This window comes from Salvelinus fontinalis, chromosome 40 (genome assembly GCF_029448725.1).
Source record: "Salvelinus fontinalis isolate EN_2023a chromosome 40, ASM2944872v1, whole genome shotgun sequence".
Classification (NCBI taxonomy): Eukaryota; Metazoa; Chordata; class Actinopteri; order Salmoniformes; family Salmonidae; genus Salvelinus; species Salvelinus fontinalis.
Window position 1 is genome coordinate 12,450,440 of NC_074704.1, and position 14,131 is coordinate 12,464,570.

Below are 14,131 nucleotides of genomic sequence, written 5' to 3' on the forward strand. Positions count from 1 at the left end.
GTTCCACATGATTCATTGTATCATAAGACATGCAATAGATATATTCAACCACAAGGGTGTACTAATGACCTATGATTTTTTTAAATAATAATTAAGGTCTAAAATGATTTCAGTGTAGATAAGGGAATGCCTGTTTAAAATGAAAACATGCCAGCCAGACAAGCCAGTGTATGAATCACTGTATGTGATTCAAATGTATTTGCATATGAATGGAGTGGAAATTTGCTCACTTTCTGATCTGTAAGGTAAGTAGCATTAATGTGTGTGTGGGGGGCACTGAAATTATATTATGTTTACCCTGATGCCTGTTTATTCATTAAAAGCAGAAGATGGTAAATAACATTAATCACAATAGTTAGCCTATGCAAATTAATAGGAATACATTTAGCCTAATTGGTCATAAATATGACGTGGGGGAAATTCGGGATCCTCGTCAGGCTTTTTGTTTGTCAATTCCAGATTATATATAGGTATTCGTGTGTATCAAATTTGTAGGCAATTGTGGGCTAAATCAATGACAAACAGCTTAAAATGTTCAGGCTTCATCATGATCTGTGATCAAAACAGCCTGTTTTCTGTTCCGTTTAGTCTAAGGATATGCGTAAGAATGCAACTGCACTGGAATAGCCTGATTTAATGGGATTCTCCTGAATAATACATGTTTTTATCTGTTAAGCTGTTTGGTCGATGCATAGACCCATACCGATTCTAACTACTTGCTATTTTGCATTAGGCATAGCTCTACATTGCAGAGCATTTAATAAACCAACCACATTTTCCTTTGATGTTTAGGCTGCGCAAGATCTTCGATAGGCTAGTAGACTGTGGAAATAACAGTGGAGTTTTACCATTGTTATAGCCTTGTACGCTTTATAAAATCTGGACCGTTGCTTTTCCTATGTTTAAGCCAACAAGTGGTAGCATATGCTTTTTGCACGTCTCTATAACAAGGCCTACATCCTCCCTCAATTCGAACCCTGCTTTTAACCATAAAACATCTCCACATAAATATATAGATGAAGGATTGCATCTGTTAATCCGGTAAACTGGGAAATGGGGAGAAAACGAGGTCAAATCATGACATCAGTGTTTTTTAGGTCAGAGAAAAGATGCCAGAGATTCCGAGTTGGATGACTGTTCAAAACAAAACAAAAATCCCTCTGAGCTCGTTTTTTTCAGAGTTCCCAGTTGTCTTGAACGCACTGAAGTCGGAAGTCAGAGATTGCCAAGTTGTTTTGAATGCGCCACTAGAGACCTAGGCTACCTCCAACAAAGAAAATGAAAGGGGGATACCTAGTCAGTTGTGTTTAACCCAACCCCTCTGAATCGGAGGGGTGCGGGAGGCTGCCTTAATCAAAATCCACGTATTCAGTCGTCCGGGGAACAGTGGGCTAACTGCCTTGCTCAGGCAAAATGACAAAAAAGTTTATTGGCAGCTTTGGGATTCGATCTAGCAACCTTTTGGTTACTGTCCCAATGCTCTAACCATTAGGCTACCAAGAAACTATTGATTTTTGTATTGATGTGAGAAATAGGCAAATCTACACAGTAATGGTGGCTGTGATATCAACTAGCCTAATAATTTTTGCTTTGAGGTGATAGGCCTATTTTAACTAAATCGACAAATGAAATTGATGAACTAAACAGACACTTAAACTAACACCTAAAACATGTGGACGTTTTTAAGGCGTTCATGGTAAGATCATTCATAATAAACTTACAAACAAACTGACACGTGACACGTGACGCGACGTGAACACTACGTCTACATGATGTGTACGTGTCACGTGACGTGAACGCGTCAGCAGTTTGACGCCTTAGAAACAAACTTGTCTCCATTGACAGTCCATATTAATTAATGGCATTATTTTATGGCGCTAGGAAGACTTTAGGTGGCTTGGTGAGAGGCATCAGTAGCTTCACTGGGCTTAATTCTGGCATGAATCACCCCCCATAGTCCAGCGACCAATCGTACATGAGAACGAGACGCAGTAACAGAGAAGGGGCGGGTTCTTAGGATTTCCTGACTAGCCCAGCCTAGGCATAGCCCGTTTCCAATTCTTCTGCTTCAAGGGTCTATTATATTCATTAACGTCATGGATAGGCCTATTGTTGACCTATTTAACTAGTCTATAGACAAATACGAGAACGAGGCTATTATCGGTTAATGTCCCACAAAAAGAGTAAGTAACTTTGACGTTAACTTCAAAATTCGCAAATAGCGCTGAACAAGGAAGTAAAAACGAAAGACCATCAAAATAATGCCAGACGAAGAAACAATTATCAGGTGAATCTTTTTTTTCTTCATCTTTAGGTAGGAGGACAGACTTAGTCTACTTATGCCATATTGTATACAGTGTATCTCTTCTCTAGGCAGGTTTCTATGGACTATCGACAAAAGCCATGTAGGACAAAAAATATATAATAATTGCGTCATGTGTAATGGAAACGGCAGATATAGGAGACGTTTTCAAAAGATCGACAGGTGTGGATTTTTCTTTTGTCGGACTTTTTTTACTGACAAAGTATCATCATATCATACATCATCATACTGACAAAGTATGATGGAAACGATGTTTCTTGAATAAATTATAATTACCGAATAGGCTACTTTTGAAGGTACGCGTGGCACGTGATGTTATCATGTAACTTTAAGCGCCACTTCCAACTATGAAAAATCATTTATTAACAGGACAAGGATTGTTCTGACTTTAAAGAATGCCTGAATGGCTTCGCCTTGCTTTTAAGGTTGGCTGGCAAGTTTCACCATTACATTTTTCAAGATCTAATAGAGTGCACGTTTCAGCATGGCACGGGCCGTGGCGATACATTGGCACATGAGAATGATTAGAATATGGCAAATATTAGTCAATTATTGCATTCTATCCATGCTGGCTTTCGCAGGCTACCTGAGACATGAAACCGATAGGTGGAAGGGCAGACAGGCTACCTGAGACATGAAACAGATAGGTGGGAGGGCAGACAGGCTACCTGAGACATGAAACAGACAGGTGGGAGGGCAGACAGGCTACCTGAGACATGAAACAGACAGGTGGGAGGGCAGACAGGCTACCTGAGACATGAAACAGATAGGTGGGAGGGCAGGCAGGCTACCTGAGACATGAAACAGATAGGTGGGAGGGCAGGCAGGCTACCTGAGACATGAAACCGATAGGTGGAAGGGCAGACAGGCTACCTGAGACATGAAACAGATAGGTGGGAGGGCAGACAGGCTACCTGAGACATGAAACAGATAGGTGGAAGGGCAGACAGGCTACCTGAGACATGAAACCGATAGGTGGAAGGGCAGACAGGCTACCTGAGACATGAAACAGATAGGTGGGAGGGCAGACAGGCTACCTGAGACATGAAACAGATAGGTGGAAGGGCAGACAGGCTACCTGAGACATGAAACAGATAGGTGGAAGGGCAGACAGGCTACCTGAGACATGAAACCGATAGGTGGAAGGGCAGACAGGCTACCTGAGACATGAAACAGATAGGTGGGAGGGCAGGCAGGCTACCTGAGACATGAAACAGATAGGTGGGAGGGCACACATTCATTAATGCGCTTTTTTTTTTAGGTGTGATGTCATTATGCAAAGCTATTTTTATTGAGACAAGATAGTTAATTGGAAACGCACCATAGCAGGCAATTGTCGAATCAATTTTCTATGCGAACTTTCTAAATGTTGACAACAAAAAAATCGCTGGACAAGTTAATAGAAACATAAGCTAGGTTTCCATCAAATTGGCGACAGATTTTAATGTGAATATTGTAATACCTGCATAAAAACAATATGCGCATTTCCCCCGATCAAATTGGCTTGTTGTGGACAGTGGAGATTTTAGCATGTACATTTTGGTGGTGCAAAAAAACTAAATATTTTGGATGCATGTCAGCAAAGCCACAACACAACAGTAAACAATACATTCATTTCACTATAACGGTGACAAACGGTGCCCACAAACTGGTACGACCTACATAAAGCTACACCTTACCACTGCTACACCTGGCTATCAGCGGAGCCTTGTCTGACAGTGAAACATTCAGCCTCATTTACTGCCTTTTAAAAAACATAGCTGATATGGCTGACTTGCTTAAACAAATGTGGTTTCTACTGACAATTAAGATGTACAAACTATGGCATAAGGGGATGATAAGCGGCAATCCATAATTTTGATTAATACAATAATGAGCAATCTAGGACTGACGTCGTCATTATAACTATTTGTTAAGCGCTTTTGAAATGTACAGCGACAGTATTCAGAACATGGGCCGTTCTTACAGTGTTCTCCCTGTACACCAAGTCAGAACTGTAGGATAAATAAAGAAACATATAAACAGACAGTGAAAGCTCTTACAATATTCAATGATTACATTTCTCTAAAACAGGTTATAGGCTACATGTGCACCACCAAGTCAGAACAGTAGGTGAAATTAAGAGGTGAAGATAGACCAAATTATTAGGGTGAGTTACATGGGCTACTAACATCTTACTACACAACATACACTTAGTATTACTTTCTTAGCTACAGTATACATTTCTCCCTGGCATATTACACCATTTATGCAGCAGCACATAAGACATTTTTAGACTCACCTTGTTGTGCTGTGCTCATTTGAACAAGATCGTGGCGCGGCGGGCCTTCGTGGACAAATCTTGTCATCAAAGAAAGAGGCCGGATTTACAATTCCGAATTGGATGACCATTCAAATCGTATTTTCCCTGTCAGAGCTCGATTATTCCCGATTTCCCAGTTGCAATGCTTGCAGTTAGCCACTGTCACCGATTCCTTCCTAACCACTCTTGGTTGAGTTTGCGATTTCCAACTTGTTGTGTAATGTTTATGGCCGATGAGCACCGATACGTTTAATCTATAATGTATCTTCATTATTTCCTTGACGTCTCTTATCAAAAGGGATACCTTTTATTTTTTCAAAAATTCCTTGCCTTTGATTTTCTACAAAGACACTGTACTCTACGCTGAGCCTTTTTATCAAAGGATTTATGAGACTGGAGAACACATTGGGAGGATTCTTAGACATTTCCTCCATACAGAATCTTTCTAGATCCTTGATATCCTTCGTCTGCGATTATGGACTGCCCTTTTCAATTCAAACCACAGGTTTTTAATCTGGGGTTCTAGTCCGGAGACTGAGATGGTCATTTTAAGGCAGCAAAAATGTGAAAAAAGTTCAAGCGGGTGTCGACTTTCTATAGGCACTGTAGATGGACTCACTCTGTGTGAAATTATAGGGGTAGACATGGTGTTTGAATGACTACACCTTCCTCTGTCCCCCATACATATAACATCTGTAAGGTCCCTCAGTCAACTATTAAATTTCATGCACAGATTTAACAAAAAAGACCAGAGAGCTTTTCAAAAGCCTCATAAAGAAGGATAGTGATTGGTAGATGGGTAACAATACCAATTCAGACATTGAATATCTCTTTAAGCATGGTCAAGTTAATCATGATGCTGTGGATGATATATTAAACCACCTAGACACATCAAATGCACGGTCGTCATTCTGAAATGAGCTGAAGGACAGGAAGTAGACCATTGGTGATTTTAAAACAGTTACAAAGTGCAATGGCTGTGATGGGAGAGAACTGAGGATGTAGCAACAACATCGTAGTGACGCCACAATAATGACCTAAATAACAGAGTGAAAAGAAGAATACAAATATACAGAATAAAAAATATTCCCAAAACATGCATCCTATATGCAACAAGGCACTAAAGTTCATCTGAAGAAGAAAAAAATACTTTTTGGCCTAAATTAAAAAAACCTTGGGGCGGCAGGTAGCCTAGTGGTTAGCCTGTTGATGATAGAGGGCGCTATTTTCACTTTGGGGGAAAATCGTGCCCAATTTAAACGGCCTCGTACTCAATTCTTGCTCGTACAATATGCATATTATTATTACTATTGGATAGAAAACACTCTCTAGTTTCTAAAACCGTTTGAATTTTGTCTGTGGGTAAAACAGAAATCATTTGGCAGCACACTTTCTGACCATGAAGTGGAAAGTCTGAATTCGATGCTCTGTTCAAGGACCTGCCTATAAATGGGCATGATACGTATGACTATACTTGCACGTCATACACCTTCCCCTAGATGTCAAGAGGAAGTGAGAGAAGAAATGAGTTGATTATCTTGGTCTGAGATGGAATGAATCCTCTTGGAATGACGTGTCCTCCATTTTCTGTTTTCTGGAAGGCGCGTGGAGGGACCTGTAATTGCCTTCTGAAAAGCTGTCGTTATAGGCGAATACTATCTCCGGCTTTGATTTTATTTGATACATGTCACAATATCATCGTAAAGTATGTTTTTTCAATATAGTTTTATTAGATTATTGAAATTTTTTCGGGACGTTAGGCGTGTTGCTTTGTCTGCATATGTTCAGGAAGGATAGCTTCGCGCCACTTGGCCAGTGTGCTTGCTAATTCAAGAGGGGAAAACAACGTTCTAATACCAAACAAAGACGGTTCTGGACAAAGGACCCCTTGTACAACATTCTGATGGAAGATCACCAAAAGTAGGACCCATTTTGTGATGCTATTTCATATATCTGTCGAACTGTGTACTAGTAGTTTTGCGCCCAGAATTTGGCCACTCCGGCTATAACGTAAGCTGGATGTCGTAATGAAGATATTTTTTGAATTCTAACACTGCGATTACATTAAGAACTAATGAATCTATCGTTTCCTATACAACATGTATTTTTTTGTAATGTTTATGAATAGCTATTTGGTCAGAATAGGTGAGAGTCTAATAGAAATATCCGCACATTCTGGGAAAAAAATGCTACGTTAGCATAATGGATAACCACTGATTTCAGCTCTAAATATGCACATTTTCGAACAAAACATAAGTGTATGTATAACATGATGTTATAGGACTGTCATCTGAGGAAGGTTTATGAAGGTTAGTGAAAATTAATATCTTTTGCTGGTTTATTCGCTAACGCTAACGTGCCTATTGCTATCGCTAACGTGCCTTGATGAATGAATGCGGTTGTGTGGTAGGCTATTGTAGTAAGCTAATATAATGCTATATTGTGTTTTCGCTGTAAAACACTTTAAAAAATCGGAAATATTGGCTGGATTCACAAGATGTTTGTCTTTAATTTGCTGTACACCATCGATTTTTCAGAAATGTTTTTGATGAGTATTTAGGTATTTCACGTTGGTCTCTATAATTACTCTGGCTGCTTCGGTGCTATTTCTGACGGTAGCTGTGATGGTAGCAGCAATGTAAAACTGATTTATACCTCAAATATGCACATTTTTCGAACAAAACATAGATTTATTGTGTAACATGTTATAGGACTGTCATCTGATGACGTTGTTTATTGGTTAGTTTGGTTGGTTCTTGGTTAGTTTGGTTGGTTTCGTGCATGCTACCTGTGCTGTGAAAAATGTCTGTCCTTTTTTGTATTTGTTGGTGAGCTAACATAAATATATGTGGTGTTTTCGCTGTAAAACATTTTAAAAATCGGACATGTTGACTGGATTCACAAGATGTGTATCTTTCATTTGCTGTATTGGACTTGTTAATGTGTGAAAGTTAAATATTTCTAAAAAATATTTTTTGAATTTCGCGCTCTGTCTTTTCAGTGGAATGTGGGAGGAGTTCCACTAGCGGAACGCCGGGGCTGTAAAGGTTAAATTCATTTTAATCCCACTTTGTAACACAATATAATGTGAAGAAATCCAAGGGGGGGGGTTTAGACTTCCTATATGCACTGAATGTACAATATTGGAAAGTATTTTCAGTGTTAGATTTCCAAACCATCTGAATATAAAGCCATGGAAAAGTAGATCTGGATGTGAATCAGTAACCAGAGCAGTAACCATCTGGATATAAAGCCATGGAAAAGTAGATCTGGATGTGAATCAGTAACCAGAGCAGTAACCATCTGGATATAAAGCCATGGAAAAGTAGATCTGGATGTGAATCAGTAACCAGAGCAGTAACCATCTGGATATAAAGCCATGGAAAAGTAGATCTGGATGTGAATCAGTAACCAGAGCAGTAACCATCTGGATATAAAGCCATGGAAAAGTAGATCTGGATGTGAATCAGTAACCAGAGCAGTAACCATCTGGATATAAAGCCATGGAAAAGTAGATCTGGATGTGAATCAGTAACCAGAGCAGTAACCATCTGGATATAAAGCCATGGAAAAGTAGATCTGGATGTGAATCAGTAACCAGAGCAGTAATATGAAACACATTTTCAAGAGGACCTAGGGGGAGGAATCTTTTTATTTTTTTAAAGGTGAAAGGTCAAGGAATCCACTGCACTTGCCTGTAGATCTGTAGCTCATATGGATAGGAAGGTATTGAAAATTAGACCCATCACAGGAAATATTAATGTAAAATCAGTTCAATGAAAATGGCAATTGTAATGGGTGTACTATAGAGGAGGGAGGTCAGTAAGTGGTTTTAGAGGATTTTATGATGTTGTTTGGACAGCTGGAAGCGATTTTAAAATTGGATCTCCACGTGATTTAATAACCACAGCTGTAATAGGATGAATATGAATGAATTTTGAAAAAGTAATACACTTTGATAATGTGGATTGGAAGCTATTAAAAAGTATAATTATGGGCCTCCTGAGTGGCGCAGCGGTCTGCGTTACTACAGATCCCGGTTCGATTCCGGGTTGTGTTGCAGGCTGCGACCGGGAGACCCATGAGGCGACACACAATTGGCCCAGTGTCGTCCGGGGTAGGGGAGGGTTTGACCGGCCGGGATGTCCTTGTCCCATCGCGCTCTAGCGACTCCTGTGGCGGGCCGGGCGCATGCACACTGACACGGTCGCCAGGTGTACGGTGTTTCCTTCCGTCACATTGGTGCGTCTGGCATCCGGGTTAAGCGTGCATTGTGTCAAGAAGCAGTGCGGCTTGGCGGGGTTGTGTTTCGGAGGACACACGGCTCTCGACCTTCACCTCTCCCGAGTCTGTATGGGAGTTGCAGCGATGGGACAAGACTGGTCCCTGTGTGTTATGATAAAGCCACTAGTCTGTACTGCAGGTCCCTGTGTGATATGATAAAGACACTAGCAGTCTGTAAGATTTCAAGTAATTTCAACGAATTGAATATAGGACATAAATAAATATTTACAATGATCTTACCTTGTCATAACCAATAAGCTAAGAACCTATTAGCATACTCAAATGTTTTTGTTCTTAAACTTACTCCTTATGTTGTCTCTCTGTCTCTCTCAGGGGGAGGACACTGACTGTCTGATATCATGGATCAGACTCCTCAGTCTCTCGCTCCAGCCCAGCATTCTGGTCCTTCGTCCTCCATTACGTCTCAACCTGCTCATCCACCGTCCTCCATCATGGCTCAACCTGCCCATCCACCGTCCTCCATTATGGCTCAACCTGCCCATCCTCAGACCTCCATTATGGCTCAGGGTGGTTCTGTTGTCGCTGCACCCCAGCTTGTTGGCTGCATTGTTGCAGGTTCAGTTTCTCAACACATCAATATTACTATGCCTTCACATGGTGCTGGTAAGACAATTCTTTATTGTTATTTTTGTAACTCAACAAAAACAAGACCAATTATTACAGAAATGTTGATTAGTTAATATGCAGTGTCCCTGTCAAATAATACAATACAATTAAGCTAATATGTTGTGTTCTGAAAGGGTACGACAGTTGAACTAAATTCATATTTGTATGTTGTATTCTTCAAGAATCAATGGGTATACAGTATATAATTAATTTTAAAGTCCAAAATTGGATGTACCAATTGTAGACTAACACAGACACACAAACACACTCATAAAGTACTCCCATGCAGGAAATTGGACTTTGAAACCAGTAACTGAAGGTATTGTGTTGTTACGTTACTGAATACTGCAGATTAAAATACTGAAGTAAAGATACTTTTTACATCCAACTACACTATCAATTTTCTTTCCTCATTAGATGAAGATCTGCCAAAAGTCAAGGACAAACACAAGTCCAACATGAAGAAGAAGTTTGGGAGCATCTTCGAGGGGCTTGGAAAACGGGGAAACCCAACATTGCTTGACAAGATCTACACAGAGCTCTACATCACAGCTGGGGAGAGTGAAGGGGTTAATAAAGAGCATGAGGTATGGCAGATTGAAGATACGGCTCGGACCAAAGCATTTCAAGACGATGCAATCAACTGCAATGACATCTTTAGATCTTTAGAACCGAAGACAGAGGAACATAATGACAAATCCCAATCCAAACAAGAGGTAGCCATCAGAACTGTGCTGACAAATGGCATCGCTGGCATCGGAAAAACAGTCTCAGTGCAGAAGTTCATCCTTGACTGGGCAGAAGGAATAGCCAATCAGGATGTAGATTTTGTCTTCGCACTTCCATTTAGGGACTTGAATTTGATCAAAGATGACTGCAATCTCTTGAAACTCCTGAGTGACTTCCACCCTGAACTAACAGACATGAAGGATGCAAAGAAGGTGGTCGACGGTAAAGTTGTATTCATCTTTGATGGCCTCGATGAAAGCCAACTTCCACTGGGTTTCCATAACAACAAGAGGTTGTCTAATGTAACCGAGACAACATCAGTGGACGTGCTGCTGACAAACCTCATCAAGGGGAATATGCTTCCTGAAGCTCTCCTCTGGATAACCTCCCGACCAGCAGCAGTTGATAAGATACCCTCTGACTGTTTTGACCGTGTCACTGAAGTTCGAGGATTCAACGACCCACAGAAAGAAGAATACTTCAGGAAGAGATTCAAGGATGATGAGAACCTGGCCAACAAAATCATCTCACACATAAAGACATCAAGAAGCCTCCACATCATGTGCCACATACCGGTCTTCTGTTGGATTACTGCCATGGTTCTTGGGAAAATGTTGAGCGAAAATGACCATGGAAAACTCCCTAAAACTTTGACTGAGATGTACATTCGCTTCCTACTCACTCTGACAAACATGAAGAACAAGAAGTACCATGGGGAAAACCAACCAGATCCTCGTCATCTGTCAGAGTCTGACGTACAGATCATTCTGAAACTTGGAAAACTAGCCTTCCAAAATCTGGCAAAGAGCAATTTGGTGTTTTCTGAAGACTATTTGATGGAGTGTGGCATTGATGTCAATGAAGCCTTCTTGCTCTCAGGGATGTGCACAGAGATCTTCAGAGAGGAGGATCCAATGTTTCAAGCAAAGATGTACAGCTTTGTGCATCTCACCATTCAAGAGTTCTTCGCTGCACTCTATGTTGCTTACTCATATGCCAGTGAAAATGTCAACCCATTGAGTTTAAGAGACTACCAAGAGTTACCAAGAACAAATGACAGTGATTCTGGAGACAGGGATGATGGCTACAGCGAGGATGAAGACTACAGGCCACAACCCAGAGGATCTCAGCAGCAGCAGAAAACATTACATGACTTGCAGAGGAGAGCAGTGGATGAATCTTTGAACAGCGAGACCGGTCACCTAGACCTCTTCCTCCGCTTCCTTCTGGGCATCTCACTGGAGTCCAATCAGATACTCTTGAAAAGCCTAAAGCTCCAGACAAAGGGAGACACAGAGAGCATCCAGAAGACGATCCAGTACATCAAAGATAGACTTTCAGATGAAAAACAAAGACAATATCCCTCCCCAGAGAGGTGCATCAATCTCTTCCACTGTTTGATCGAGTTGAACGATACCTCATTTATGAATGACATTCAAAGGTTCTTGACATCCAAGATCCCTGCTGAGAAGAAGCTGACGCCTGCACAGTGCTCGGCGATGGCATACGTACTCTTGATGTCAGAGGAAGTGTTGGACAAACTGGACCTGAGAGAGTACAGCACGTCAGATGAGGGGCGTAGGAGGCTGGTCCCAGCTGTTCGATGCTGCCGAAAGGCTATGTGAGTTGAAGTGTTGATGTGTACAGTATGTCCCTATATGTCTTCTAGCCATTTAATTAGTCCTATACTACATCCACACCTCTCATAATAAACGTCTCTCCTCTGTAGACTAGCAGACTGCCGCCTTACAACGAGTTGCTGTGAAACGGTGGCATCTGCCCTACAGCTGCCTGACTCCCACCTGAGAGAGCTGGACCTCAGCCGCAATGCCCTGTTGGACCTGAAGCCCCTCTCTGTTGGACTGAGGAGTCCCAACTGCCGACTGGAGTCACTTAACCTTAGTCATATCAACCTGGGTCGATCAGAACCAGAGCTTCTAAAGGCTGTGCTGATGGGTCCTCACAACCATCTACTTGTGTTGAGGTGAGTGCTGATGGGTCCTCACAACCATCTACTTGTGTTGAGGTGAGTGCTGATGGGTCCTCACAACCAGCTACTTGTGTTGAGGTGAGTGCTGATGGGTCCTCACAACCATCTACTTGTGTTGAGGTGAGTGCTGATGGGTCCTCACAACCATCTACTTGTGTTGAGGTGAGTGCTGATGGGTCCTCACAACCATCTACTTGTGTTGAGGTGAGTGCTGATGGGTCCTCACAACCAGCTACTTGTGTTGAGGTGAGTGCTGATGGGTCCTCACAACCATCTACTTGTGTTGAGGTGAGTGCTGATGGGTCCTCACAACCAGCTACTTGTGTTGAGGTGAGTGCTGATGGGTCCTCACAACCATCTACTTGTGTTGAGGTGAGTGCTGATGGGTCCTCACAACCATCTACTTGTGTTGAGGTGAGTGCTGATGGGTCCTCACAACCAGCCACTTGTGTTGAGGTGAGTGCTGATGGGTCCTCACAACCATCTAGTTGTGTTGAGGTGAGTGCTGATGGGTCCTCACAACCATCTAGTTGTGTTGAGGTGAGTGCGGATGGGTCCTCACAACCATCTACTTGTGTTGAGGTGAGTGCTGATGGGTCCTCACAACCATCTACTTGTGTTGAGGTGAGTGCTGATGGGTCCTCACAACCATCTACTTGTGTTGAGGTGAGTGCTGATGGGTCCTCACAACCATCTAGTTGTGTTGAGGTGAGTGCTGATGGGTCCTCACAACCATCTACTTGTGTTGAGGTGAGTGCTGATGGGTCCTCACAACCATCTACTTGTGTTGAGGTGAGTGCTGATGGGTCCTCACAACCATCTAGTTGTGTTGAGGTGAGTGCGGATGGGTCCTCACAACCATCTACTTGTGTTGAGGTGAGTGCTGATGGGTCCTCACAACCATCTACTTGTGTTGAGGTGAGTGCTGATGGGTCCTCACAACCATCTACTTGTGTTGAGGTGAGTGCTGATGGGTCCTCACAACCATCTAGTTGTGTTGAGGTGAGTGCTGATGGGTCCTCACAACCAGCTACTTGTGTTGAGGTGAGTGCTGATGGGTCCTCACAACCATCTACTTGTGTTGAGGTGAGTGCTGATGGGTCCTCACAACCAGCTACTTGTGTTGAGGTGAGTGCTGATGGGTCCTCAACCAGCTACTTGTGTTGAGGTGAGTGCTGATGGGTCCTCACAACCAGCTACTTGTGTTGAGGTGAGTGCTGATGGGTCCTCAACCAGCTACTTGTGTTGAGGTGAGTGCTGATGGGTCCTCAACCAGCTACTTGTGTTGAGGTGAGTGCTGATGGGTCCTCACAACCAGCTACTTGTGTTGAGGTGAGTGCTGATGGGTCCTCACAACCATCTACTTGTGTTGAGGTGAGTGCTGATGGGTCCTCACAACCAGCTACTTGTGTTGAGGTGAGTGGTGATGGGTTTTGAACAATTAGTAACCTTCAAATCCACTCTTGCAAAGAAACCAAACAATAGCTATAATGATAAACAACTTAAATCATGTTGGCAAGTTTGACCAATTAGATTATTTTGTTGTTGTTTCACATAGACTCACCGGGTGTGATCTCAAAGATGACATTTGTGAAACCGTTGTCTCAGCTCTTCAGTCAGCTGGCTCATGTCTGACAGAGCTGGACCTCAGCTACAACAAACTGACAGACACCGGGGTGGAGAGGATCTCCACTGGGCTTATGAGTCCACACTGTAAACTGAAGATACTGAGGTGTGTAATGAAAATGTTTAAAGGGGAGGTTCAGGATCAATAGAAGGGATTGGAAATTATGTGCCATTTTCAAAAATCAACTCCATATATGGTTTGACATTAGGTGATTTGTTAATTTATGTAGAAACATTGCACACATGCCCT

At 42.1% G+C, this 14,131-nt stretch overlaps 2 protein-coding genes across 2 annotated transcripts; both read left to right on the forward strand.

Moving 5' to 3' along the window:
• Positions 1-2,029: 2,029 nt before the first annotated feature.
• On the forward strand, positions 2,030-11,890 carry LOC129839640 (NLR family CARD domain-containing protein 3-like). The gene is made up of 3 exons (XM_055907173.1): positions 2,030-2,287; positions 9,243-9,533; positions 9,954-11,890. Exons 2-3 carry the CDS (start codon positions 9,269-9,271, stop codon positions 11,888-11,890), a joined length of 2,202 nt encoding a protein of 733 aa, XP_055763148.1. The 5' UTR covers positions 2,030-2,287; positions 9,243-9,268.
• Positions 11,891-11,902: 12 nt separating this feature from the next.
• On the forward strand, positions 11,903-13,898 carry LOC129839274 (uncharacterized). The gene is made up of 4 exons (XM_055906584.1): positions 11,903-11,911; positions 12,053-12,121; positions 12,250-13,629; positions 13,814-13,898. The coding sequence occupies exons 1-3, from the start codon at positions 11,903-11,905 to the stop codon at positions 13,420-13,422; spliced, it is 1,251 nt and encodes a 416-aa protein (XP_055762559.1). The 3' UTR covers positions 13,423-13,629; positions 13,814-13,898.
• The last annotated feature ends 233 nt before the right edge of the window (positions 13,899-14,131 follow it).